Source organism: Sceloporus undulatus, chromosome 2, assembly GCF_019175285.1.
Source record: "Sceloporus undulatus isolate JIND9_A2432 ecotype Alabama chromosome 2, SceUnd_v1.1, whole genome shotgun sequence".
NCBI classification, from domain to species: Eukaryota; Metazoa; Chordata; class Lepidosauria; order Squamata; family Phrynosomatidae; genus Sceloporus; species Sceloporus undulatus.
The window spans coordinates 308,386,134-308,413,788 of record NC_056523.1 but is presented as its reverse complement, the minus strand read 5'-3'; the positions used below and the strand labels follow the sequence as shown (position 1 = coordinate 308,413,788).

The 27,655-nt window shown below is 39.4% G+C and overlaps 1 protein-coding gene across 9 annotated transcripts in view; it reads right to left on the bottom strand.

Moving 5' to 3' along the window:
* Positions 1–27,655, bottom strand: part of LIFR (LIF receptor subunit alpha) — a 123,086-nt gene that overhangs the window by 36,471 nt on the left and 58,960 nt on the right. For all 9 annotated transcript variants that reach the window (XM_042452507.1, XM_042452503.1, XM_042452505.1 and 6 more), the window contains 9 exons: positions 23,557–23,720; positions 18,562–18,736; positions 17,593–17,883; positions 14,228–14,357; positions 11,492–11,649; positions 8,689–8,834; positions 6,865–7,030; positions 4,864–4,934; positions 2,858–3,071 (listed from right to left, as the gene is read on the bottom strand). In XM_042452507.1, coding sequence (XP_042308441.1) covers positions 2,858–3,071; positions 4,864–4,934; positions 6,865–7,030; positions 8,689–8,834; positions 11,492–11,649; positions 14,228–14,357; positions 17,593–17,883; positions 18,562–18,736; positions 23,557–23,720 — 1,515 coding nt within the window. The remainder of the gene's footprint in view (positions 1–2,857; positions 3,072–4,863; positions 4,935–6,864; positions 7,031–8,688; positions 8,835–11,491; positions 11,650–14,227; positions 14,358–17,592; positions 17,884–18,561; positions 18,737–23,556; positions 23,721–27,655) is intronic.

The following is a 27,655-nucleotide window of genomic DNA, read 5'->3' as shown; positions in this document are numbered from 1 at the left end:
GGGTCAACTCAGCCTAGTATCCTTCCGAGGTTGCTAAAATGCGTACCCAGCTTGTTGGGCACAATTAGCTTACACTTTGCAAACTGCTTAGAGACTGTTTAGGTGGTATTAAGTGGTATATAAATGAAGATGCTATATAAATGAAGATGCTAAGGACAAAATCCTAATATATATGTCAGAAGGAGAGAGAAAAACCTCTATATATTCTTAAGCAAACCAATCAGAGCTCTGCCTCATCATCCTCACCATTGCCTTCTCCAGATGATGATGATGATGGTGATGACGATGACAATGATGATAATATTGATTTTTAAAAATATGATTTCAAACTTCGAATTACTGTTTGTGAGAATTTCGCTGAAGCCATACGGACAAGGAAATTACAGAAAATGCATACATAGCCCAACATTCTTCAGTTATTTTCTTTCAGTCCATGAAAGGAGTTACTTAGGAAGAGAGGAAAACTACCAAGTGTTGTTGGTACTAGAGGGCATAGACTCCCTTCCATAAACAGAGCATATAAATGATGGAAGACAGAGCAGTGCTGTGTATCTTACATGGTCAAATACCTCTATATTTTCCAGAATTCACAATCCACCAACTTATTTAAAAAGAGGGAGAGGAAAACAGTGGGTCATACTACAGAAACATAAGCATGCACCACAGAGCTTTAGAATCCTCTCTTTTTACTCCAAAGTAGAATATTCTCACCTGGATCACTAGGATTTAAGCTTTCCCTCATCTGTTTTTATTTTTTAAAATGTTCTTACACATATAGTTTTTTTAAAAAAAAAACGAAGAAAAAAAACCAAGACAAAACCTCATTAATACAAATTGAGGAATTTCCCCTTTATTTTCACTTACACTAAGTTTGTGTGCATGTGTAGATGTGTGTGCGCAAGAGGCAAGTTTAAAAGAGAATTGGAAAAAAATTCACTGAGGTTAGGGCTCAAGGTTAGAGCTACCAATGGTTGCTGGCCAGGATGGCCAGCAACCAGTGTCAGTCACAATAAGTCCTGTATCAATTGCTGGGAAACATAAAATGGTGGATGCAGTCATATCTCCAAGCTGTCTTGGAAGAAACAGATTATCTTGATCCATTTCAAACTGGCTTTAGGACAGGATTGGCAGTTGAGACTGCCATGCTTGCCTTGGCTGATGACCTACGCCTGAACATCTACAGGGGTAGTGTTACCCTCCTGGTGCTACTGGATCTCTCAGTGGCTTTTGATACAATAGATCATGACATCCTCTTGGATCACCTCAGAAGATTAGGAATTGGAGGCACTGCATTGCTTCAGATGGTATCTCTCCTCTCAGTGATTGTCTTTAAGCAGTAATGGACTGGATGCGGAAAAACAAATTGAAGCTGAATCCAGACAAAACGGAGGTACTCATGGTAGCGGCCCCGAAACCAGGTATTGGGATACAACCTCAAGTCCTGGATGGGGGTCACACTCTCCTCCAAGGATTGTGTTTGCAGTCTGGGGGTGTTACTGGACCCATTGCTCCCAATGAAGAATCAGGTAAACGCGACGGTCAGGAGCGCCTGTTAACAGCTTTGGCTAATATGCCAGCTGCACCATTTTCTGGAAGTCAGGGCCCTTGAGACCGTGATACATGATCTGGTAACCTCTCATCTGGATTTCTGTAATGCACTCTACATGGGGCTACCATTGTGCTTGTCCCGGAAACTTCAACTAGTACAGAATATGGCAGCCAGACTGGTCTCAGGCAGATCCAGAAGAGACCATATAACACCGATCTTAAGATCACTTCACTGGCTGCCCATTAGTTTCTGGGCCCAATACAAGGTGTTGGTTATTATCTATAAATCCCTAAATGGCCTAGGTAGAGTCTATCTTCGGGACCGCCTCCTTCCATATAATCCTCTTCATGCACTCAGGTTCTCTGGGAGGAATCTGCTACAGCCTCTAAAAACGAGATTGTCTCCGACCACCCAGAGGATGTTTTCGGCTATTGCTCCCAAACTATGGAATGGCCTGCTGGATGAGATTCATTATATTACCACCATAAACAGCTTTAAGAAAGCTGTTAAGCTGGATCTCTTCTGGAAAGCCTTTCCTAAATAAATTCCTGGCCACCAAAAGAAAGGAAATCCAGCTTTTGATTTGACCTCGCTATAGCCACAGTTTATCATTATTTGTGAATTTTAAGTGTTTTGATTTTAATCTGTTTAATTGTATTTTAAGGGGGTGGGAATTATGGTTTGTGTATGTATATTTTAATGTTGTAAGCCACCCCGATTGCATTTTGTAGAGGGGTGGGATATAAATATTTATTATTATTATTATTATTATTATTATTATTATTATTATTATTCATATCCTACTGGTAGGCTTTCCATGGTACAAACAAAACAGGAGGCTTACACAGTAACTGGTACAATACAGGAGAAAAAACAAATAAACTAGTAGGTGTACTATAAATCACTAAGTCCCACTGTAAATAAATACAGGAATGCTGTCATATTTCTAAATTAATATGTATGTCTAATTACTTGATTTGAATGAACATAAATTGATAATACAATTATCATATGATAAGAAAAATATAATTGAAAAGTCCTAAACAAAAAACACCTTGCAAGGATGTACAGTGCTACAAAGACTGATTCTTCTAATTAGTCCATGACTGATAATGAGGATGAGTATCCCAATGATGCAAGTTCAATAACCAGTCTAACACAAATGGCAGTGTTCCATGGTCACAATGAAGGTAGGATTCTCATTTTGAAAAGCACATGCCAATTTATTTGTTTGTTTTTAATCTCCTATGAAAAGTTACCCTCTCAAACAATATATTTTCAAAAATCTAAATTTCGTATTATACTTACCAACTGGAATTTCTGCACTATTTATTAGAGAAGGAGAAGAGAGACCAGCTTTATTTTTTGCCACCACTGTAAATATGTAGTCATTTTTTCCAAGCTTTATTTTTATGCTGTTCGAAAGTTCAGAAATTGACTGTTTCTTCATGGCTTCCTCTGGTACAATCCAAGATACTTCATAACCCTCTATCACTCCATTTCTTTCTGGAACAGGTAGTGGCTGTTGAGAAAGCCATTGTAAAACATGCAGAGAATTAGTTTGAGGAAACAGAAAAAGGAATTTCCTCCCTATCCAGGGTCACAGTGTGTGTGTGTGTGTGTGTCCAGCTCTCTTCTATGCCAACATTCTCTGAAGATGCCAGCCACAGATGCTGGTGAAATGTCAGGAATAAACTCTTCTAGAACATGGCCACATAGCCCGAAAAACCCACAAAAAACTATGGATGCCGGCCATGAAAGCCTTCGACTTCACAGAAAAAGGAGAGTTGAAAGAAAACAAAAATTGAAAAGTGAGCTTTCACAATGACTCTTTTAAAAAAAAACAACCCTAGGAGATAAGAGATAGTTGCAGTCTACATGTTGAATACTGGACTAGTCATTCACCTATTGCTAGAACTACCAATAAAGCAGACATATACAGTAGCAAGGGCATCTGGAAATAAGCATCTCTGTAAGACATAGTGTGCATTCAGTCCAGGCTCCAAAAAACAACCAGTTCAGAAATTTTCTGTGGACCAAGTATCGCTGGGAGCCCCACTGAGCAAGGAACTGTCATTTATTTTGGAATCTGAGATGACTGAATATAGTACAAGAGGCATTGTACAAATGTGAGCAGGGACAATGTGGCAATGATCTATTATGCCTTGGGCTAACAACCTGTGAGAGGCTGCACTAAATGTTCAAGCTACCACTGCGGCTGTATCTTATCTTGACTCCAGTGGCTAGAAAGAGATGCTCCCTCCATGTTCCAACTACCATTACTCTGGCCTCCCTCCATGTTCCAACTGTGGCCTTTGAAGGAGAGAAGAGCAGCCAGGCACAGCTCCATTGTGCCTATCCCCAAGCAACTAGTGAGAGGCCCTCCTTCCATTCATTGAAGATTTTCATACCAATGCTTATCATGGGATAAGTGCTGCCAGTAAAATGTCAGGGAAGCACGAGTGTGTGAAAGCCTGATGTGCTTCCTAAACAGCAGCGAATCGTCCCCTTGCCTCCAGTGTCCCTGAATCGTTCGGGGGACAGCAATTTGCCATGAATGCAAAGTTTCCAGTCATAGGAAATTGCTGCTCCCTGGAGGTGAGGAGACGTTTTCCTCCTATTTAGGAAGCGCATCAGGCTTCCAAACAAGCATACTTCCCTGATGTTTTACCAGTGCTTACCCCACAGTAAGCATTGGTATGAAAATCTTCATTGTTGTGGTCTCTGAGGGAGAGAAGAGCAGCCAGCATCTACTGGACTTAATCCACCCCATTACTATCCCTCTTTTGCATGTGTATCCTTTCTTTTCAGATGGTAAGCTTATGATCAGGAAACTGTTACATTCATGATTTGCAAGTTGCTCTGGGAGACTTTTTGGCTGAAGGGTGAAGTATAAATACTAAAATCAAATAATAAATGTTTCCATACCCACCATAGATACACAAAATACACAAAAGGGAGGCAAACAACACTAGTTCTACATAAAATTCAGCATCCAAAGCTGACCAGTAATTCACACAAACAATTGGGACATGCCAGAGTAGCCCCATGAAAAGAATAATTCCCATTCAGATAGTAAACTGATATGTAAAAGTGAATCCATGTGACAACAACTGCTACCATCTTTTGATGATCCAGTTTTGAAATATACTGCCACAAGAGGGAATGTCGAGAGAAGATCATTCTTCTTCTCATGACTTACATCAAATATGCTTGTTTGAATGTCTCCAGAGAAAGTTTAATCTATAGCCAAATAGAGTTATAAATATGGGCCAGAAAATCTAATTAGAAATAAAAACAAATAGCATATGTACCTTCCAAAAGATTATAACAGTTCCTTCATTGGCACTTTTCTCTCGCCAGACATCTAGCTTTCCTGCAGGAGCTACAAGAGAAGGGTTTCAATTACACCAAATAAATTTTTGAGTCTTATCAGCTTATATGCACAAAACACAGAACGAGTTTACTGGACCATGTAATCCATTTATGATATTGGGCTAATAATAACAGCAAATGAAGTAGGCTCCACAGCAGTCTTAATATAAAGGAGAATATATTTGTGTTTGCTTTGTGTTACTTCATTTTCCCAGATTTCTTCAGGGCAATCTATATGGCTGCACTGCCTAACTTCCCAAATGGAATCTATAGGGCTGCACTGCCTAACTTCCCAAATAGAATCTATAGGGCTGCACTGCCTAACTTCCCAAATCCATAGGGTAACACACTATTGTGGCTGCCATAGTGCTGTTACATTTTAGTAATGTTTCTGTAGTGGTAAAAAGGGCAATTTTTCCTTAACTACAAGCCGTGCTACCACTGAAATTCAGTGATGTGGTCGTGGCCAAAAAGCATTTTCCTTTGAAATAAGGGGCACAGAGAATACACACCTATTTCAAAGGAAATTTGCTCATTTTGCATTACCATACGTCTCCTCATCCTCCAGGAAGTGGCAAGAATCCTTCTATCCAGATAAGCCTCCATGACCACAAGCATGCTATCCAGAGACCTTTGACTGCTGTCAATGTTCCTTTGACTCAGAATCACTGTCCACCGCAAAGGCATGAAGTTCACTGTGTGGCTCCAAAGACACAGCAAAAGTCCAGACAGTCCTGCTTCTTTGTGTAACATTCTTTTAAATGTTTGCCTCCTGTGTTTGATAACCTTCCTCCTCCTTTGAGGTATTCTTTCCTTTCATCACTTTTGAAAAGTCTAGTCTGCTCAATCCATCTTCTCTGATCAGCTGATGTGTGGATAGGTGGAACTCAGCTGATGTACTTTCTCTTTCAACAGGACAACCAGCCTGACTTTCCTGGATATGTAGTTCTATATCCTCAGGCATAGCAAAGATGTGTTTCAGTTCACTGCAGTAAAATTCCTATGGTAAATGGGGCCTTTCACACTACACAATTATAGCACCTTGTTTCTATTTTAACCACTGTGGCAACATCCTATGGAATCGTGGACTTTGCCATTTAGAGAGACATATTTAGAAATTTCTGCCAGAGCTTTAGTGCCACACCAAGAAACAAACTCCAGGATTCCACAGGATGAAGCCATAGGCTTCATGCTTTATTCTATGTAGCTACTGAAGAAACACTGCAGGTCTCCAATTTAATCCACTAAATTCCCAAATTTACTCCACAGTCCTTGAGTTCTTACTGACAAGTTCACAAACATTATAAGGGCAGCTATATAAATCAGTGACTGCTATTTTCATCCAAACCATGTCAGTGATAAACTTTCTCTCAATATTCACTTCCTCTCACAGTAACTCATCACATTTTAGACCATGTGGTCTAGGAAGCCCTAAATAATAACCATACACAAGCATCCAGACTATTCAGTCAAACAACTAGCTTCCATTTAAAAGACACAAGTTCCCATTGTTTATCTGTTCCATGAATCCCACACAAAACACCAGTGGGTTACATGTTCCAGCTCCAGGTACTATGCTACTGCTAATACTTAGAATTATTTAATAGATCAATGTGAAGTGTTAAATTATTATTTATATTGAGAAAGCAATAAGCAAATATATCAAGGTTCTGGCCAAAGAATTAATATGTGCAGTTCAGATTGCAGGCATAATATTTTTTTTCACTAAGGAATAATTTTTTGAAGAGTCTTTAGCTTTCCTTGGTTCATTAAGGGTCTGATCAAGCCTGTACTTTCAGAACACTCATTAACAAACCTTGGAGAAAGTTTTCTTTGTGTGTGAGGCAGAGGAAGGGGACAACAATTCCTAAGATGGTCATGCTGGCTGGGGAATTCTGGGAATAATTTTCCAAACCGTATTTGTGAATCAATAAACGTACGAGCTTCTTGTGTTCGGTGTGGGATTCCTTTGCTCCAGTTGCTCCATTTCCAGAAGAAGGGCTCAGCAGCTGAACAGCGGACTTGGAAAGTGTATGATGTGTAGGGATGCAAATTGTCCACTAAAATTGTGTAGAGTGAGTTTTCTGTGCCATCCAGATGTACTTTCTGTATAATTTGAAAGAATGAAAACAAACAAACTTTTTGTCACAACTAGAAGTGTAATTGCAATTCCATACTTACAGGATCACCTGTACCCATGCAGAAATATGAAAGAGAGAAATAATACTATCAAGCTGCCACAAGACACTGTATATGTAATAAAGCAACAATCTTTGAAGAACTGATCATAACTGTACAGTGTTTTTCTGTATACAGTAGTACTTTCAGTAGGAAAGGAAGCAATCTGTGAAAGATTACAAAACAAGCTACTACCATAACATTGACATATCTTTCATACAGTGCCTTTTATGTACTTTATATTGCATGAATAATATACCCTTTTTTATATAACTGACTAGCTTTTCATCTCATGAAACATGCTTAATGACATTCAGTATATTGTGAATTCTGTGGAAGGAACTATGAAGCACTATATCACTTAATACAGACTTCCATATTAAAAGCCCTAGAGGTCTTGGGACTCTGATACATGAAGGATCTTCCAATGTATACCTTCCTGAGAACAGAGGTCTACAGGAGGGACCTGCCACTGTTTTTCACCAGTGGGGGCAATATAGTATGAGAGTATGTGGGAAAGGGCCACGTCACCTTAATGGTGGAATGCCCTTCCAGTGAAGGTCCAACTGGTGTCATTGCCAAGTCAAGACATGGCATTTTATTTTAAAATTTAGGGCTTAATTTACTTTAAACTTTGCCATGTACCTGGTTTTTAATTGCCATAGCCTAGTAAACTGCTTTAGCTTGATGACTTATTTGTTATGTTTTATCCTGTCTAAAATATTTTAATCTGGGATCGTTTTGGTTATTTTATCTCTATACCACTCTAAAATCCTACAATAAAGAGCATGATATAAACATTAAAATTAAAACATTTAAAAATTAAAGGATATAAATATTAAGATATTCAAACTATAAAATATAGAATAAAATAAATATTTACATAGTTATTGATTTCCATGGTGAGCTGTTTTGCTCTGTGTATTTCAGTAACATACCAGTGAGCATTTTCTTTGGTCCGTTTCATATGAGATATAGTAGTGTGGGAACCATCTTTCTTCTGGGACACAGCCTCAGAGCCAAAAGCTATGTGTGACTGATATAGTCATGCAGGAAGGACTGAGAGCTGACCCACACCCAGCCAGGAGAGATTGCCAAGTACACACAAACCCAACAATCAGCTCCATTCAAAGGCCTGTACCATTGACAACACAATTCTGAGCCAGCTAGGTTTGTGCCACAGGGAGGCAGCTTTTGAATGTGGCTGTGTGCAAAGGTGTCCTAACATCAAACAAAAGAGAGGGACCAGGAGGAGAGTAGGTACGGTAAATCATGAATGTGAGATACTGAAGGTGCTTTTCACTGTCAGTGGGGAAATAAAGCTGCACAAAGACAAAACTAGTGCAGATGTAATGATATAACATGGTTTGCTCTAACAATGAAAAAAGTCATTCATGTACTAAAGAAGGAAAGTGGGTGAAGATATCAGCAAATGTATAACAGGGCTTGCACACATTATGTTTCTGAATCACCTTTTTCTGAATTCCCCAGTCTGCATCTCTAATTTCTTCTGTATTTAAATAGCAGCTGTTACATTATAAACCTGTAACACACACCTGTACTTTTGCAGACCAAAAGGCACCTACCTTCTCTTCTGTAGAAGTGCCGTTGGAAACTTTAACCTGGAACTGAAGCTTGGTTTTCATGAAACTTCCCGGCAGATACCAAGAGAGACTGACATTAGTTGGGCTATTGTCAGTTACAGTTAAATCTGTAGGAGGCTGTGGATGAACTGTTGAGAAATGGAAGACCAGTTAAAATGGCATCAGTTGCTACTTTTTATGTGCTCAATTATGATTATCATAACAGAGAGGGGGAAGAAGCTGACCTCAGAGTACACAAGGTCCTTTCCCCCACCTTTGCAACCCCTGAGGCCCTCCAGAGGCTTCCCAAACTCCAATCCCCCACCTTGCTAAAAATGTTATTTTAAAAAAAAAGGCCAATTTTCAGGTGTCCTTTTATCACCAAACACCTTTCAACATGTTCGGTTACATGTAAATATGCCACTATAACTCTGTACCCACCACTTGAGGCTCCCAATAACCCTCAAAATAATTTTTTTTAAAGGCTGTTATTAACTACTTTTGACATATCACAAAAAGTGCACCTGGAGGGGGAGGCAGCACAGCTGGGGGCAGACTGGCTCCCTCTCCCCATGCAAGTTTGCTGTCTTTCTCATAACTGCCCATGCAAGTTTCCTGTTTTTCTCATAACAAATGTTGTTGTTAACTGCCATCAAGTTAACTTCAACTTATGGAGACCCTATACATGACAAATCTCCAAGTCTCCCTATCCTTAACCAGCCTGCTCAAGTCTTACAGACCCATAGCCATAGCTTCCTTGATTGAGTCTATCCATTTGGAATGTGGTCTTAATTTTTTCCTGCTGCCTTCTATCTTACTGAGCATTATTGTCTTTCTAGTGAGTCAGCCTAAGTATAGTCATCATGGCTTCTGGGGTGGGTGAGAGGATGGGGTTTCAGGCTTGATTTGCTCTAGGAGCCACTTATTTTAATTTATTTAACAGTTCACAGTAGCTGCTTAACTCATCTCTAGCACCACATCTCAAATGAATTTATTCTCTTCCTATCTGCTCTTCTTTACTGACCAGCTCTCACCTCTGTACATGCTAATGGGGAATACAATGGCTTGGTCAATCCTAATTTTAGTATTCAATTACATATCTTGTCTAGTTCCTTCATAGCTGACTTTCCAGGTCCTAGTTTTCTTTTGATTTCATAAGACCTACTGATCCACAACTACAAAAACTCATGCTACTAAGGGCCTCATGCTAAGTTTCTGAAACTAATTTTGAAGTCTGGGTGACGGTGCACAGAACAAATTTCTGCCTCTCAAACAATTCTGAGGTGGAAGCAAAACGAAGAAGGTTGTTCTGTTTCTTGATAGGCACTCAGATACAGAGCTTGAAAAATCTACTTTTGGGAGATCAAAAAAAGTTTTTTTCCAAGTCCTAATTGTAGAGAACCAATCTGGCATACAGCAAGCCTGTGCACAACCACTTTCTTCCTCCAGCTGAGAAAGGGGTTGCTCTGCCTCAGAATGTCCCTCAAGCATATATCCCTCTGCTTTTGTATCAGATGCAGAGAATGTCCCCCTGTTTTGGTATCAGATGTAGAGAAAACCCACTGAAAATATAACTCTCATCTCCAGCTCAGAGGTGGAGATGGAGTCAGAAGCTTCTTATTCATTTGCATCTCGAAAATATAGACCCAAAATAAATGCAAGCTTTAGCAAAAAAAAAAAAAAAAAAAAAAAAAAAAAAAAAAAAAACCCAAAAAAAAGGGTGGGTGGGTGAGTGGGAAACACACAGTCTTCCCCCTCCCTTTATCCCCAGAAATGGAAGAAGTTACAGTTACATGTCAGTCATAAGAGCCAGGCTTTCCTCTCGACTTGAGGAGAGATACTCCTGATGAGATACTCATGGTGTTGTTATCCTCAGTCTTCTTCAAAGCCTACTCAGCGGTCAGTGGGAACTTGATGATGGCATCAAGAGATACTCTTTTTCCACATATCCACAACAAAGTATTCAGATAGGGGTTGGGTTTTTTTTTTGTATAACCACGCCAAATTATGCCAACATTTTCTCCAATTTGATGTGGTTTTGTGTGCATTTTCCCTGAATATATGCATTTTTGTATATATTTGTGAGAACTGTTTCATTCTGAAAAGTGTGGGTTTTAGTGTGAATACAAATTTTAATTGTGCATGGGTCTGACAGTTTAAAATTTGCTTACACACTAAAACCCACACTTTTCAGAATGATACAGTCCTTAGAAATACTTACACAAATGCATATATTCAGGGAAAATGCACACAAAACCACATTATATCAGAGAAAATGTTTGCATAACTATCACTAGTCATTGACCAAAATAAATATATGTATATTTCACATAACCAGTACACAGCCAAAAAAAGTGCATATAAAAACACAAATGTGAGGGGAAATGTGCACAAAGCATGGTAAGAATTTCAGAGTGCCCTTTTTAGGATAAATTTTGCCACTTTCACAAAATGATGAAACATGTGCCAAAATAAACTTTCAGTTGAGTAAATGAAAAAATTGACAAAATAAATATTAGTAGACTACGTCATCCATAAACACTACATCAGAATTTATTCTTGGATTATTGCTATATTGGTTCCAAAATGCATACAAGCAGTACCTATCTGATTCATCAGTGAATAAACACAAGCTCTGTGTTAGTCATAATTAAATGACAGAAGAGAAGAACCACTTAATGAACTTCCACTTAAATATATGAACAGAATCCTTCTTTTCAAAACCACATATCTTTGAAGTGCTTGACTCAATAATAACTTTTGAAATGACTTAATTCTTTGTCACTGTATACAGATAAATACTTACTTCTATATTTTACATTGATTGAAAGAGAAGCTTCTGATTGGCCAAGATGATTGGCAGCATGGACTGTGATATTATACATTGTTTGATTGCTCAAAACCAGTAAATTACACTGATAATGATTATTGTCTCCTGTATATTTAACGTATCTCCCAGATATTCTGCAAAGGTAAAGGGAAAGATGTGGTTAAAGTCCAGGAAATACAAAGTATTTTTAATTAGATTTTTTTTTGGCAGTTGCTGAAACTGTGATTTGAACAGAATATATCAGAGCTGTCTATTTTTTTAAATACCCAGAATAATTAGATAGCAATAAATATTTTATCTATCAACTCAACAATTATGTTGAAAGTATTGTTTCTTCCTTAGTTCCTTCCATTCCTGCTTCTTCTCACTAGAGCCAATTGAAATGAACATGCAGATGCTGACTATCTTTTTTCAAGCAAATCAAACCCTTTTTAATTTGGCAGATCCTTGAGAATTGATTTTTCAGGGGAAATGGGCCCAGTACAAGGTGCTGGGCCTTTAGTTTTTGTTGTTGTTTTAATCTGTTTTAACTAGTTTCAGAATTTATGATGGTTTAATTGCTTTTTATGTGTGCTGTTATTTTGAGGCTATCACCTATGTAGAGAGATCTTGCAGCACCTTTGGGACTAACTGAAAAAAGGAATTCAAAGACATAGCCGTGATAGTCTGTAGAATCAGTATGTGGAGAGGCCTTGTAGCACCTTTGAGACTAACTAAAGAAAGAAGTTGGCAGCATGAGCTTTCTTAGTTAGACCCAAAGGTGCTACAAGATCTCTCTACATACTGAAATAAAGAAGTTGGCAGCATGAGCTTTTGTAGATTTAAGTCTACTTCCTCAGTTTAGGAAAGCTCATGCTGCCAACTTTTTTCTTTAATAGATTTTTGTGGGTTTTTCAGACTATGTGGCTATGTTCTAGAAGAGTTTATTCCTGACGTTTCACCAGCACCTGTGGCTGGCATTCTCTGAAGATGCCAGCCACAGGTGCTGGTGAAACATCAGGTATAAACTATTCTAGAACATGGCCACATAGCCCGAAAAACCCACAAAAATCTATGGATGCCAACCATGAAAGCCTTTGACTTTACATTCTTTCTTGCAGTTAGTGTCAAAAGTGCTACAAGATCTCTCTACATAATGATTCTACAGACTAACATGGTTGTATCTTTGAATTTGTACCTATGTTTGTTTTAACTGTTGCCAAGTCACCTTGAGTACCAAACTGGGAAAAAGCCAGGATATAAACAACAACAAAAACAACCACATTTTGTATATAAACTTTAAAGCTATGAACCATCATTCTTAGTATGCTCATAATTCTCCCTGTCTCACAAAATGGAGAAACAAAGCACACACTAACTTATTAAACCAAGATCTGATTATTTAAATTGCACAATATTTGACACAAACACTTTCCACAGAGGTAGCAAAAAGGCCTCTCCTTTTCAATACCTACGTTGTTGTTGTTATAAATGCTCTCAGTGCTATTATCAGTTAGGGAAATTCTGACTGACTATGTAACATCAGTGTATCATTCTATCCCATGGGATCATGATGGGGCAGAACCTACCATCTGATGAACCCAGGTACAAAAGGTAGCAACAACAGTGGGGGAAGAATGGAAAAAGGGACTATTCATACTATTTAATTGAGTTTTGATAGAAAATTTTACAATACCAAAAATGGAAGTTTTAATTTAAAAAAAAATCAAGATGAAAATATTTGGTAAACATTTAATTGCAATTACTGCTATTTAGAGACTAGAGGGGTTTTGTTGTTGTCAGTTTTGTTCATATCTAACTGTCCTGATGGCCAGTTTAGGGCTTTTAGAAACAGCCCACAGCAAAGCAAAGAACAGATCTTTGACAAACCATCTGAGGTCCCCTACCATCACTTCTTTATATCATAGTTATCATCTATTGCCAGTCTTCATATCTAGAGATGTACATGATCATGATCATTGTCCTTACAGACAAGAAGCAATAATACCTGTTGTATTCTACCTGCTGAATGAGAAGAGAAAAATTTCTACACAGTTCTGAATCACTGTGCTTCAGGGAGTATTTATATAGAGAGAAATACCCCTTTTCCTATGCAGGAACACATTTTCTGTGTAGAAAATATACTTTCTGTAAAAAAGGTGTATATGGTTTTCTGTGCAGAAATGCAATTTCTGAGCAGCGTAGATGTGATTTCTCTTTGCAGAAATAGTTAGGGACTGCTGTGCAGAAAACATATATTTTGCACAGAAAAAACACATGTGTTGCTGTGCAGATGTATATTTATCAAATTGCAAAAAATCTTGCAATCAACTTGTGACTATTAGTATACCAATTTGGTTTCCTGAGCATATACATACCAAATGGATATTCTTTCCATTGTATTTACATCTACATATCATGAACAAAATAAACTAATGACTATTGTTTTTTAAATTTTATTTTCAAAATTTGTACAAAATTAAAAATCTATTTAAACAAATGGCATTTTACATAAAAAAGTACAGCCTAACTACTGTCTACAATTTAGGTCATGCCAAATCCTCATAAATTATCTCTTTAGAAAAAGTAACCAGCAAAAATATCAGCTGCTGTAGGCTATATTGCAGAGAAATGATCTGGCAAAACCACCTTTGTGTATTTCTCTATGAAACTGATAGGGTCACTGTAAGTTGTCAAAGGCATACATACACAATACATAAGAAAAAGATTTACCGTTCAATTAAAGTGTAGGATGTTTTTCGTTGGCCATATAATTTAGTGGGCCTTCCCTGTTCCCATTTGCATATTATTTCCTTTAAATCCTGTGTTTCGCAGCTTACATTTTGTGGAACATCAGGGGGGTCTAAAAAGCAATTACACATACATATACACACTTGTTGAACTACATGTCACAACTGCCTTGAAAGTTCTCTGTTGCAGAATATACATGGATGCTATGCATGTTTATTGTGCCCAGTTTCTGGTTATACTGAATATATAATAATCCACCAACAGCACTGATAGCACTGATTTAACTAGGCTCTAGAATATCCAGTTCCTAGAGTTCTGTAAGGGAAGCCACTACTGAAAGCTGGACCCTAATTTGCTCTACAAAAAGAACATTTTAGCCACATGAAACAAGAGCAGTAGTGCATGTGCTAACCTTGTATAAAGCCAACATGGCAGTAAACCTAAGAAACTAGACATCCTTGCGCTCCGACAACCAAGACTTGTTATTAAATACTGAATATATTAAATATGGGCACTCAATTGGATTAGGCAAAACACAGAGAAGGTATGCAGAAAGACCTGCTCTTCCAAATTCCCCAGACAATTCTTTTAAGACTCAAATTTCACCATAAGTGCTATCTTAAGCTCCAATGTGTCACAGTTTCAAATTATAAATCTCTTATGTTGAAAGATAATCTCTTTTCCTATCTTTGAAGAGAGGGAAGCCATCAAATTCTTTGTATTATATATAACTAAAGAATAAACCGAAAAACAAAGATAAGTTTATCTCATAAAAAGCTTTATTTTCCCGCGCTAACATCAATCCCCCCCCCCCACAAGGTTTTCAGGATGAGACCTGCAAGGGAGCCCAACTGCCCTGTCTCCAGCAAAGCTTCATTTTTTTAAAGGTTTCTGTATTTCCAACAGTTAAGTTTGATGAAATGTCTGGGGATGAAAACTTGGGTTATCAGATCTCGGGATCTGGCCCCTCTTCTGTAGTCCTCAGGGCAAGGGGAAGGAATCTCAGCAAGAGGGCTTCCTTGAGAAATGTGTATATGTGTTTGTGCCTTTCTCATTTGTTAGATTTGATGTTTTTACTTCAATAGCATACTTTGTGCAACTATGGTTAATACTTATGGTATCGTGCTTAAAGCTGGATGGCTATCTGTCAGGAGTGCTTTGATTGTGTCCCTGCATGGCAGAAGGGGGTTGAATGGATGGCCCTAGAGCAGTGCTTCTCAATTATTTTCTGTCATGCCCCCCCTAGGAAAAAGAAAACATTTCGCGTCCCCCACGCAACTGTAAATAGTATCATTTGTCTATAAAATTGTTATAAGTACACCTCTGCATAACATACCTTTACGGAGCCTCGCGCCCCCCCCCTGGGGGACCCGTCCCACTATTTGAGAAGTACTGCCCTAGAGAGTCTCTTCCAACTCTAGGATTCTAAGTTGGATCCCCAAGTCCAAGTTTTCAAAGAGAGTAGTCATCTAAGAAGCAGAGCCCTCCCTCCAGTCCATCTGCCTTGGTCCAGGCCTCAGAGGGAGAGAAGAATGGCTGGACCTAATCCCCTTCCCCACCACCATTCCCTTCTCCTTTTATGTCGTGTCTTTTTAGACTGTAGGCCTGAGGGCAGGGAACTGTCTTATTAAAAAGATTGTATGTACAGCGCTGTGTAAATTTACAGCGCTATATAAATAAAACATAATAATAATAATAATAATAATAATAATAATAATGGAATTACCAGTTTGTCTCCTATAACATCATCCTTCAGCATCATCAGGGCCTGCCCACTATGACATCACATGGGGGGGTCATTTATAGATATCAGGTTTGGCTGTGTGATAGGTCCTGACCTGGTAACCCTAATGAAAACCTCTTGTCGTCATTATATTTTCTCAGGAAACGTCTCAGCAAGACATTGCCTCATTGCCAGTCCTCCCAGTGTTCTCCCAGTTCAAAGTAATCCTTGCCAACAAGGAAAACAGAGACACGGAAGGTTTGCTGAAGGAAGTCTGTCTAGCTATACTGGAGTTATACCTCTATGCCCCTCCCCATCAAGTATTTTTTGGCTGAGAGGTTGGAGAATTTCATATTTTCTAGGAATGAATTGAGGTGACACTCTTTGGGATGCCCTGGAGCAACCTGGTTTCGATAATGAGTTTCACAAGGGTTCTCCTATTTCCAGGAACATCTTCACTCTGCCTGTGTTTCCTTTTAAAAACCAGGTTTGTGCAGGAGTGGAAGGCAGGAAATTCTCCTGGTTCCCCTTCCTTTTCAAGAGGAAATTTCCTTGGAGTGGAGAAAAACAACAGAGAAGATGCTGGAGAAATGTCAGGAAGAAACTCTTCTAGAACATGGCCACAAAGCCCGAAAAACCCACAAAAAAAAACTATGGATGCCGGCCATGAAACCCTTCGACAAAACAACAGAGCGTTTGATGTTAACAAACAGAGGCCCTTAGGGGGTTTAGGAGGAGGCAGGGGATGATGGGATAGGCGGCAGGGTAAAGGAGGGGAGCAGATCGGGGTCTAGGAGGAGGCAGGGGATGATGGGATAGGCAGCAGGGTGAAGGAGGGGAGCAGATCGGGGTCTAGGAGGACGCAGGGAATGATGGGATAGGCGGCAGGGTGAAGGAGGGGAGCAGATCGAGGTCTAGGAGGATGCAGGGGATGATGGGAAAGGCAGCAGGAGGGGAGCAGATCGGGGTCTAGAAGGATGCAGGGGATGATGGGATAGGCAGCAGTGAAGGAGAGGAGCAGATTGGGTCTAGGAGGATGCAGGGGATGATGGGATAGGTGGCAGGGTGAAGGAGGGGAGCAGATGGGGGTCTAGGAGGACGCAAGGGGATGATGTGATGGGTGGCAGGGTGGCAGAAAGGAGACGATGGCATGAAGGAGGAGGGGAATGACGGAGCAGGACGCAGGGGGCCAAGGGGGGGGGGGGCGACATCGGAGTGATCTTCCACACCAGACAAATTTGAAGTGAAATCGAAGTGCGCTTGAATGCGAATTCTGTGAATTCCCTTTTTTCTGGAACTCATTAAAATGAGGAGTCACTTTGGAATCACTGCAGAAGCCCCACGGAAGGAGCTCCCATAGAAAGGAATCGCGTCTGAAAACACATTCACATTATGACATGAATTCGCATCATTGGACCCACACTCACGTTGGGACTGAGTTGCAAAAGCTCTAAAAATCTCTGTGTGATAAACCTCTTAGTGCACACTGATCTCCAGGGAAGATTTGAAATCAAGCTTGGAGTAAACCACAGACTTACACACTGGCGTGGTGGTTCTCCATAAACCCCTAAAATCTGGAGCCATCACAAAAAGTCTGTTCAACTGCTTCGTTCAATATACTTACAGCCTGCAAACAAAACAGTTCCATATAAGGGAGTGTCGGGGTTGGGCGGAATCTCTCCTTGACACCATATATTAGTCCCAGATGATGGTGATGCTGAGACATTTTGCACATGAATTAACTTGCTCCAGTTGGAAAGAGAGGCCACTGGACACTGCTGAGGTGGACACGATTGATACTTCAGCAGAAATTTACTTTCTCCTTTTTTCCACACACAGCAGAAAGTCATGTTGGAACCTACTGGCACTATTCTCTCAATAGGATACACTGCGCCAAAAGAGCCTGTATCTTTTCCTGCAATGAAAAGGACAGCAGTGAAGAGAGGCAAGATCTGCAATATTTGATCGTTTATCCATTTTAGATGAACAGCTGTACAGTTGTTTACTTTAATAATGTTCTCAATCAAACCCATCCAAATGAATGGACAGTGTGACAGAGTACTGAGTACTCATTCCAAAAGTGTATTCCTTAGTCTCATACGCATAGTCTAGAAAGCTACAAAGGAATTCATTTGGGAGAGAAACCCATTTGGGAGGTGAAGCCAAGAAGAGTCTTAACACTTCTACACCCAAGATGGGAATTGTGTGATCCTCCAGATGTTGTTGAACTGCAACTCCCAACATGATTCATTATTGGGTATGCTGGCTAGAGCTGCTAGGAACTGCAGTTCAACAACATCTGAAGAGCCACACAGCTCCCATATCTGTTCCCTAGTATCCAACCACCTCCAGCTCACTAAATTTAAGTACAACTTCTACACCAGAACTTTCCATAACTGTTGCAAACATGGTTACAAAACAATCTTAGATCCACTTATAAAACAACAAAAGCTTACAAGTCCTTTACTAAACAGTGTGGTGGAAAAAAATAATATGAATCAGCAAATCATTCACTCTATATTTCTACCATCAAAACTGTCCTTTTGATAAGATGCTTTTTATTCAAACACTGTGCTCAATATCATCGTCTTACCAGGAATGTGTTCAGTTTGGCTCCATTCACTCCAATCCTTTATTCCAGCAAATATATTATCGTGAAGAAAACAGCGAATCCTTACATAATGTGTAGTACAATTAAAAGGCAGATTTGATGTCCATTTCCAATAGAGGAGGGTGTCATTGCCAGTTAGTGTAGAACTATATGTTATCTACAAATATAAAAGAAAGGATTCAAAATACTTTTCTAAAACTTCAATGTCTGACTATTTTGGATTCTTATGTTGTTTGACAGATCATATATAAGAACCTGGTTAATAAAGAGACAGTGAACACTATTTCCATGTTTTGAACATTAGTCCAGGTTACAGATCACCCTAAAACATGGCCTAGCAGGATATAAACAGAAAGGAAGGAGCAGCCACAAGCCTTTAGACTTCCTTCCTTTGCTTCTTACCCCATTGCCATAGGCACTGTAGCTTTTGATCACTTTCTAAAGAAGTCAGTTTCTGAAGCTAGAACCATGGTTTAGGAAGCCAAGAACATTATAAATCCAAAAGCCCAGTATTTGAATGGCCTTGTTACAAATCTCACGAATTCCACAAATAACAAATGTCCACCACCACACAGACACAGACATCATTTGGTGCAAGCCCAAGACTTACTTCACAGTACACATGAATAATTCAAAGCTGTAGTAATTTGGTGTACACATATTCAAATAGTTATAAAATATCTAAGCATGCTGTTCAGCTCAGATTTAGAAGCCCAATTTCTTGGATACATCCCAGCTACAATTTCTTGTCTATGTTGCCACTTCATGTTCCATATATTTGGTTAATTTTTTTTAATGGACTTGACCTAAATTTAATTACTAGACCCAACTAGAGTAGACTCACTGAGTAGACTCAATGGGTTTTATGTAAGTGTTGGCATACCTTTCAGCGGCCGAAATCCATCAATCTACTCTACTAAATGGAACTAGGAATTAGACCTAAATGTTTTAATTAGAAAATACTTTGTAACATAGGCGGGATTTTAAAAGTACAAATGAATTCCCTAAAAATTAATTGTTTTCTTTTTCTCTGAGGCTTCTGAATACTTCTGTTTGGGTCCCCCCCCCCCAGCATAATTCTTCTGTAGTTTCAAATTCCTCTCCCAGGTCCTCATTTATTATTAGCCTTCATCACAATGCTCCTGATGTATAGGAACAAATGTTTAGGTATCCAATATGTAGGGAAATTGCAGAGTTAATTTCTTGATATTATATTGAAACTATTTTATGCACTCTTCAGGCTGAACACTTTCAAGATCTTCAGCAAAATCAAAGGCTCTCCTCTACCCCTTTCATTTTCAGAACAAACCTGCGAGATAGATTTAATAATAATAATAATTTGTTTTATTTATATACCGCTATTCCAAAGATCATAGCGGTGAACAGCAAGTAAGCTAATTAGCAAGTAAGCTAATTTGCCCCCAACAGTCTGGGTACTCATTTTAGCTCCCTCCTCAGAAGGATGCAAGCCTGAGTCGAGCTTGGGCCCTTTTTCTGGTCTTGAACTCGCAACCTTTTGGTTTTGAGTGAATGGCTGCAGTACAGGCATTTAACCACTGCACCACCAGATTTAGGTTCAGAGATATGGCAAGTAGCTCAGAGTCACTTTGTGAGTTCACAACTAAGTAAAGATTTGAATTTCATCTCTGGAACCTGTTCATCACTTTAATCACTGAACCATAGGCGGGTTCTAGACTGCCAAAAAGTACGTGTTTGGCACATACTAGGGTTAGAAAGGGGCACCGCCATTTTGACATAGCGGACGTTTAGCATCCGCACGTCATGATGCAGAAATGACGTTGCAAGTGCACCATTGGTGCCTTGCGGCGTCATTTCCACGCTACAAAAAGAACCCGCTTTTTGCTGTGTCAGGGAATCGCACGGTTTGTCCACTGCGGTTCCCTGGTGCAGCAAACACTGGCACTGGCAGACCGCCCTTTTGGACGGTCTGTAAAGTGCCATACTTATTCTTATTGTGACTCCATAACTTTTTGAAGTCTGGTGGTCTGATTCTACTTAATTGACCTTCAGTTTTGCACTGAATTACCTCAACAACTATGCTAAAAGCAACTTCTTCTCCTGTCTCCTATTTCTGTCTCATCACTTTCCTTTTCTAATATTAAATCATGAATTTATTCATGCACTAAATGACTCAGTCTTAGGCACATACTAATTTTATTGCGAGGGTCTTACCACAGAACACCAAACAAAAACACCTCTGTTCACAGAGCTTCTTTCTATAATCTGCATAGTAACTAAACAGCTTTGGGGTGTGACAGCCTGCTTAGAGGGCAGATACAGAAAAATAGTGTGGTATAGTGGCCAGTGTTTTAGACTACAACAGGAGAGGTCCAGGTTCACATGGCTGCTCAGCCACAAAGCTTACTAGACAATCTTGGGATTTTATATCTCTGTCAGCCTTATTTCTCTCCCACAGTTTCTATAAAATCAAAATGGGAGGAAGAGAGGCCACGTAAATTGCTCTTAACAACATGGGATGAAGAGCCAGTAATGTCAGTGGGACACTCAATGGTTATCTATTTAGCAAACCTTCCATAGCAGCAAATAAGATAATGCCTTAACCAGATGGGGCACGGTATAGAGCGTCTGAAAAGGGCGCTCTGCCGGCACCCTTGTTTGCTCCGCGAGGGAACCGCAGTGGACAAACCGCACAGCTCCATTGCAGAGCAAAAAGAACCCACAAAAAGCGGGTTCTTGAGGCGCAGTTGTGACACCACAAGGCGCCAATGGCGCACTTGCGGCGTCACAACCACGCCAGGACGTGTGGATGCTAAGTGTCTGTCACGTCAAAATGGCAGCGCCCATGTGTATAGGGCGCCGCCATTTTTACACCCCCGTCACGTGCTAGTGATGAGGCTGGAATGACGCTGCGACCTCGGCCAACCCCTAGTACGTACTGGGGGCGGAGCAAAGGCCCATCTAGATTGGGCCTACAATTCACAAATGTCCAGTTTTTGATCCTGTACATGTCTCTGACAATCACAGCTGTCAACAAACAATGGCTATTCACTTTCAGGTATTATCAGTAGGTATGCTTGAGGATCTCATTCAAGAAGCTTTTTAAAGCCTTGCTAGAAACAAAGCTGTGTTCTAGTCCTTAGGTGTGGAGCGTAGCTTTAGTGTGGCTTCTGGCTTCTTAGGATGCATGCATCATTTAAACAGTATACCTCCAAAGTGATCTGAAGCAGCTTTATTTTGGCCTGTCTGTTTGAGCCCAAAGATGCCTAAACTGAGGCTTTTATGCTTTGGACGTATCATAAGAAGACATGACTCATATGAAACAACAACAAAACCCCATTTAATTCACAATAAATTAAAACAAAAACCAAATCCGCATGTCCTAGACTCTTACAAGGATCAGAATGCAGCTAGCTTGCTATGCCATGAATGTGCTCACATACATCTCCCATGGTGATTTCCTGGCTCTCTGTCCCTCTTGATCTTTATTTTACTTCTAAAGATTATTATTTTCCAATTAAAAATTATTTTCAACATTGAAGATTAACATGAAAGAAATGAAAGCACCAGTCTCTGGCCTATTTCAAGTGCCATCTTTTATCTCTTCTTGCAAAATATGGTGTGTGGTTGAAGCCCAGCTCTTTGTTTTGAAGCCAGCCCTAACACCTAGAAAAGGAATAAAAGAATACTGGGGCTTGCAGGGAATTTTGTTGGAAGGGGAAATTGTCTTGGCACTAGAGAGAAGTAACTCTCTCAAAATTATAGATATACCCATATTAGTAGTATAGAGGCAAAATTTCTGGAAATGCTGAAGCCATGGGGGGAAATAATGTTGTTAGGTCCCCCCCCCCCCCCCGTTTAGGGGGTTAGGCAAAAATGTTAAGAAAAAAGTGAGATTGAAAATGGTATACACAGTTACCGGTACTTTAGGAACATAAAATGTATTATATACACTGTATGACACAACTGTACAATTTTGTTTGGCATAAACATAACAGATTTGGTATGTTAAAAATACAGTTCATCCAAACAAAGATTACACACTGAATTCCATTTTAAATTTTGTTGTTTGTGTTACAAATGGAACTACAAGGTCCTGAACTGTAAGGAACATCTTTGCTTTTGCTACTTTATTAAGAACAAGGGAAAAGGCAATGAAAACAGAATGAACCATCAATATTAATAAAAGAGAGAAAATTACTTTGTCTTTTAGTTTTCCATGGTGTCAAGAAGACATAAAATAGTCATTTCCATAAAAAAGAAGGGAGAAAGGGAAAGAGCAGAATGTGGGATAGGAAGGAAAATTTATAATTCCCCCCGCTAAATTTTCCTATTTTTCCCCCAGGTCATCACATCTCTTGTACTTTTAAACTTTAAAAATGCAATCAAAAATAATTTTAAAAGTTTTTAAAAATCTCCCCCCACCAAACTGGGAACACACAATGACCAGAGGAAGTAACAGAAATATCAATGAAAATTGTTTTGTTGTTGCTATGTGCCTTCAAGTTGTTTCCAACTTATGATTACTCTAAGGCGAACCTATCATGGAGGTTTCTTGGCAAGATTTGTTGAGAAGAGGTTTACCAATGCCTTCCCCTGAGGCTGAGAGAGTGTGACTTGCCCAAGGTCACCCAATGGCTGAGCTAGAAATCAAACTGATCTCTAGACTCATAGTCCAACACTCAAATCACTACACCACACTGGCTCTAAATGAGAATTGTACAAATATCATAAAAATACATTTGTACCTGTTGTGTTTTTTTTAAAAAATGAGTAATGAATTGTTTTTAATGAATTATTTCCAACTTATGTTCCCTCCATTCCTGCCCTGTCTCTCTCTTTAAACATACACACAATAAATTTCACTCACTGTGCATCGAAATTCTTTGAAGGGGTTGTTCAAAAGATTTGCCTTTAAAGTTTGGGACAGATTTAAAGAGAAAGAGAGAGGAAAGGGAAGAGAGAAGTGGAATAGAAAGATAAAGAGAAACAACTTACTAATGTCACTTCCTCCATGGGATCTTTATAGAGAATTTGTATTTCCCAACTAGCATCCATTTGATATAGAAAGTTTGAACCGCCATCATACCACTCCAGTTCCAATATGTCAGATATGAAGTCAGGGGTCAGTCTATGAATACGTGGAGTAGGAGGAACAAGTTCTGGAAGCACAGGAAATGCAAACCAAGTCAGAACTCTAAAAATATACATCTCTAATGCCACATTTTACTACAGCATCTTCTTCCCCTAAACATATGCAATCCCTACTTATACAGTTTATTTAATTTACATTTATTTATAAGGATGGATTATCTTCTTCCAAATGGAGACTTTCTCCAATTGCCAAATGAAAATAACCCCATAAGAACAAAGGTCATGCTGGATCAGGTAATGGCCCATCTAGCTGAACATTCTGGTCACACAGTGATAAATTGGTTGGGATGTGAATCTTTGATTACCGTATATACTCAACTATAAGTCGACCTCATGTATAAGTCGAGGTCAGGTTTTGGTGCCAAAATTATGGATTTTGCCATGAGCCATGGATAGGTCAAGGGTAAAACTTGGAGACTCCTTCAGTGTGTCATTGTTTGTATATAGCAAGTTCCTACATACAAGAACAATGAATTTTCAACATTTTTCCCTGCTAGGGAAGTTACCAAATCTTTTGTGTATTTCTCAATGATTTTTTTGCATATTAACACTTTTTTCCCAACATTTTTGTGCAAAATTCATTATTTGTTCACATAGAAATCAACAACGGCCCTTTGTGACACCCTTGTCATGTGCTAGGGTTGCCTGGGGGCGGCGCCCACATGCCCCGCTACCCTAGCATTTGATGAGGACGTAACAATGGCAGCGCCCTGTATACACGGTGCGCCATTGTTAAGTAAGCACCACCCATTGCATATTTTAAATTTTGTATTTGTAATTTTATATTTTTATTATTTTAATTGTGTGTTTTGCATATGTTAGCTGCCTTGGGTCCCACTTTGGGATAAAAATAAAATAAAATAAAATAAAAAACTTATGGCATTGGGTTTTCTTGGCAAGATTTTTTTCAGAGATTTTCATTCTTACTTCTTAAGTCAGCCTAAGTTATCCCAGTATTTTCCAAAGTGGAATGTATCTCACCTTGACAATCTGTTTGTATTATACTGGAACACTTTAAAATGAGTAAAACAAGCTATTGTTTTCAGGTCACAGATTCAACTGAGATCAAGAAAGGGAAAGAAGAATTTCAGCACTAAAACAAAATGAGTCTAATGCTTAATTAGTTTAACATTGCTAAAATACTTTAGCAATTTGGCTATTACTCCTAAACAATAATAATAAAGAAGGCTTTGCAGAAATTGCTGAAAATTAATTTATGAAATGTTGCCTGAATCTAGATGTGGCATGTGATTAGTGAGTGGTAGGAGAAAGAATGCAAGGGGGAGAGGAAAACCTGATATATTTCAAGAAAGAGTCTGGTTGCAAATGGTGGGATATATAGAGGTAATGTCAAAATAGAAAGAACCAGAAAGTCTTGGTATTGCCAGAAACTTTTTGCTTTCAGAATAAGCCTAGAATGTGCTATACTGTATCTCATATTTCATATTCTAGTGCTGAAGAGTAGAGGATGTGAGCTGCATACCAGACTGTCCTAGGTTCAGTCCCCAACATATTCAGCTGGGCTTAGAGCTAGCAAATACTCATGCAGTAGATGCTGGAAAATGGCTGACAGCCAACATAGAAGGCAGTTATAAGCTAAATAGACCAACAGTCTGACTCACTGTGTTCCTATGAAACAATCCAATGCAGCACTCCAAGGCATAAATAACAGGCATTATTAAGAACTGATGACACAGTAACTGATGAGTAAAAAGGAAAAGGCTTTAAAATTGTTTTTCCAGATTAGTCATAGGCCCTGCATACTGATGTGCATTCAGACACACATTCTCAAAGTGATATTTAAGGCAATAATAATAATAATAATAATAATAATAATTCTATTTATTTATATCCTGCCTTCCTCCTGGCATAGGGTCTAAAGCCGGCTAACCAAGTTAAAACAATGTGAAACATTAAAATACAAAATTTAAAAAATAATTAAACAATTTCAAAAGGTTTAAACATTACATTATTAAAATTGAAAAATTGAAAAACTCATTAAAAAATGCTTATATTACCTCATACAGCACCCATGGTAATGTGAGAAAGCCTGGTGGCATTAAAAAATGTTTTTATCGGCCGCAAAAAAGAAAGCAGGGATAGAGCCAGCCTGGCCTCTCCAAGAAGGGAGTTGAAGAGCTTGGGAGCAGACACTGAGAAGGTCCTTTCTCTTGTTCCCACCAAATGTGCCTGAAAGGCTTGTGGGACAAAGAGAAGGGATCTCTGGATGATCTCAGTGTTCTAGTGGGTTTGTAAAGGGAGATGTGATCATTCAAATAGCCTGGATCCAAGCCATATAGGTCTTTATAGGTCAAATTTAAAATAAAATAACTCAAATTTAAAATTGTAATAATGAGATTTTACTGTCACCACCATCTCACTAAACTGGCAGATCGCTTCTCGGCCTTTTGGCTAAGATCAAGTGTAGTGTGTAAACTGGCAGATTTGTCAATTCTTGGCTGATTTAATCAACTGATAGGAAAGATTCCTATCCTAGAATATGGAGAACTTCTAACAGTCAGGGCAGACACTACTATTTAGATAGACAAACAGTCTGGCCAAATTAGGCAGCTTTCCAACTGAAGGTTTACAGATTAAATAACTACGTTCCTAATACTTTGTTCAGCCTCTATAAAGTAGCTTTCTGATCCATGTGCTACCAAGACTGACAGCCCATCACTGCTCTCTTGCTCTCTCTCACTATCTCTCTCTCACACACACTCCATTACTCTATTTCTGGTTGGTACTCTGCTGTACTTACAATCTCTCTCTCTCTTTCTCTGTTTCCCCTTCCAGTTGTGCACTTTCTCTTTACCCCCTCCACATCCCTAGCACTCTATTTCTCTTCACCCTTTCTCTCCCCACTTTCAATCCAGCATCAGGAAACAACACCCACCAACCCCCCTCCCCCTTAACTGAAGAAGCAGCTGCAGCCACACCCAGCACTTTGCTTTCCTCAGAATGCCTCTGGGTGCATGTGAAAGAAATGAAGATCAAGTGTTCCCCATCTCTCCTAATTCAAATGGAGAAAAGAGAAAGCGAGGGAGAGAAAAAAATACTAATAAATAGAGGAAGGAGGAAACTTAGGGCCAGAGCAGACGGGCAGAAAAAAATGGCTCAATCCTGCTTTTTCTCAAAGTGGGTCAAAACCCCGCTGTCCACACAGCCCACTCCTAACATGGGCCAAATGTGCATGGCTTGACTGCACAACATGGCATTAAGCTGCACTGCTGGGTGCATTTTTTGTTGCCCCCCACCATACATGTGCTCCATCACACAAACACAGCATTGGCAACCTCCAAGTACCTCCCATGTCCACCTAGATGCCATCTGACTAGATGATTGCCCCTTTGATTGGCCACATAGTCACATGTGCACCCATACAGAGCAATGATACATTGGCGGAGTACAATCATGGAGGCTCCCCATATGCCTCCTTCATTCCATGCCCTCTTGTTAGATTGTCAGGTTTGCGTATGGTAGCATAGCATTTACATTTCTATATCACTGATCAGTGAACTCTGCACTCTATAAGAGGTTTGTAATGTACAAGCCAGTTGCCCCCAACAAGCTGGGTACTCATTTTACTGACCTATGAAAGCATGGCAGGCAGAGTCAATCTTGGATCCCCTGCGATCGAACTCACAACCTTGTGGCCACAGTACTGGCATTTAACCACTGTGCCAACAGGGCTCCCTGGATGTAATTATATCCATTGGAGTTGTCACACTTTCATTTCTCTGCTTTGCCATAGTCTTGCACTCACATCAGGGAGTTTATAAGCAGACACAAAGATGCCCATCTTCTGCCTTGAGTTAAACTATCCCTGGTTCTGTTTCCTGGTTCAGTTTTTAGCCCCAGAGTGTGGCTTCGGTCTGGTTTCTGTCCACTGTGCATCATGTAAACATCCCACCTTCAAAATGGTTGGAAACCACTTTGTGTG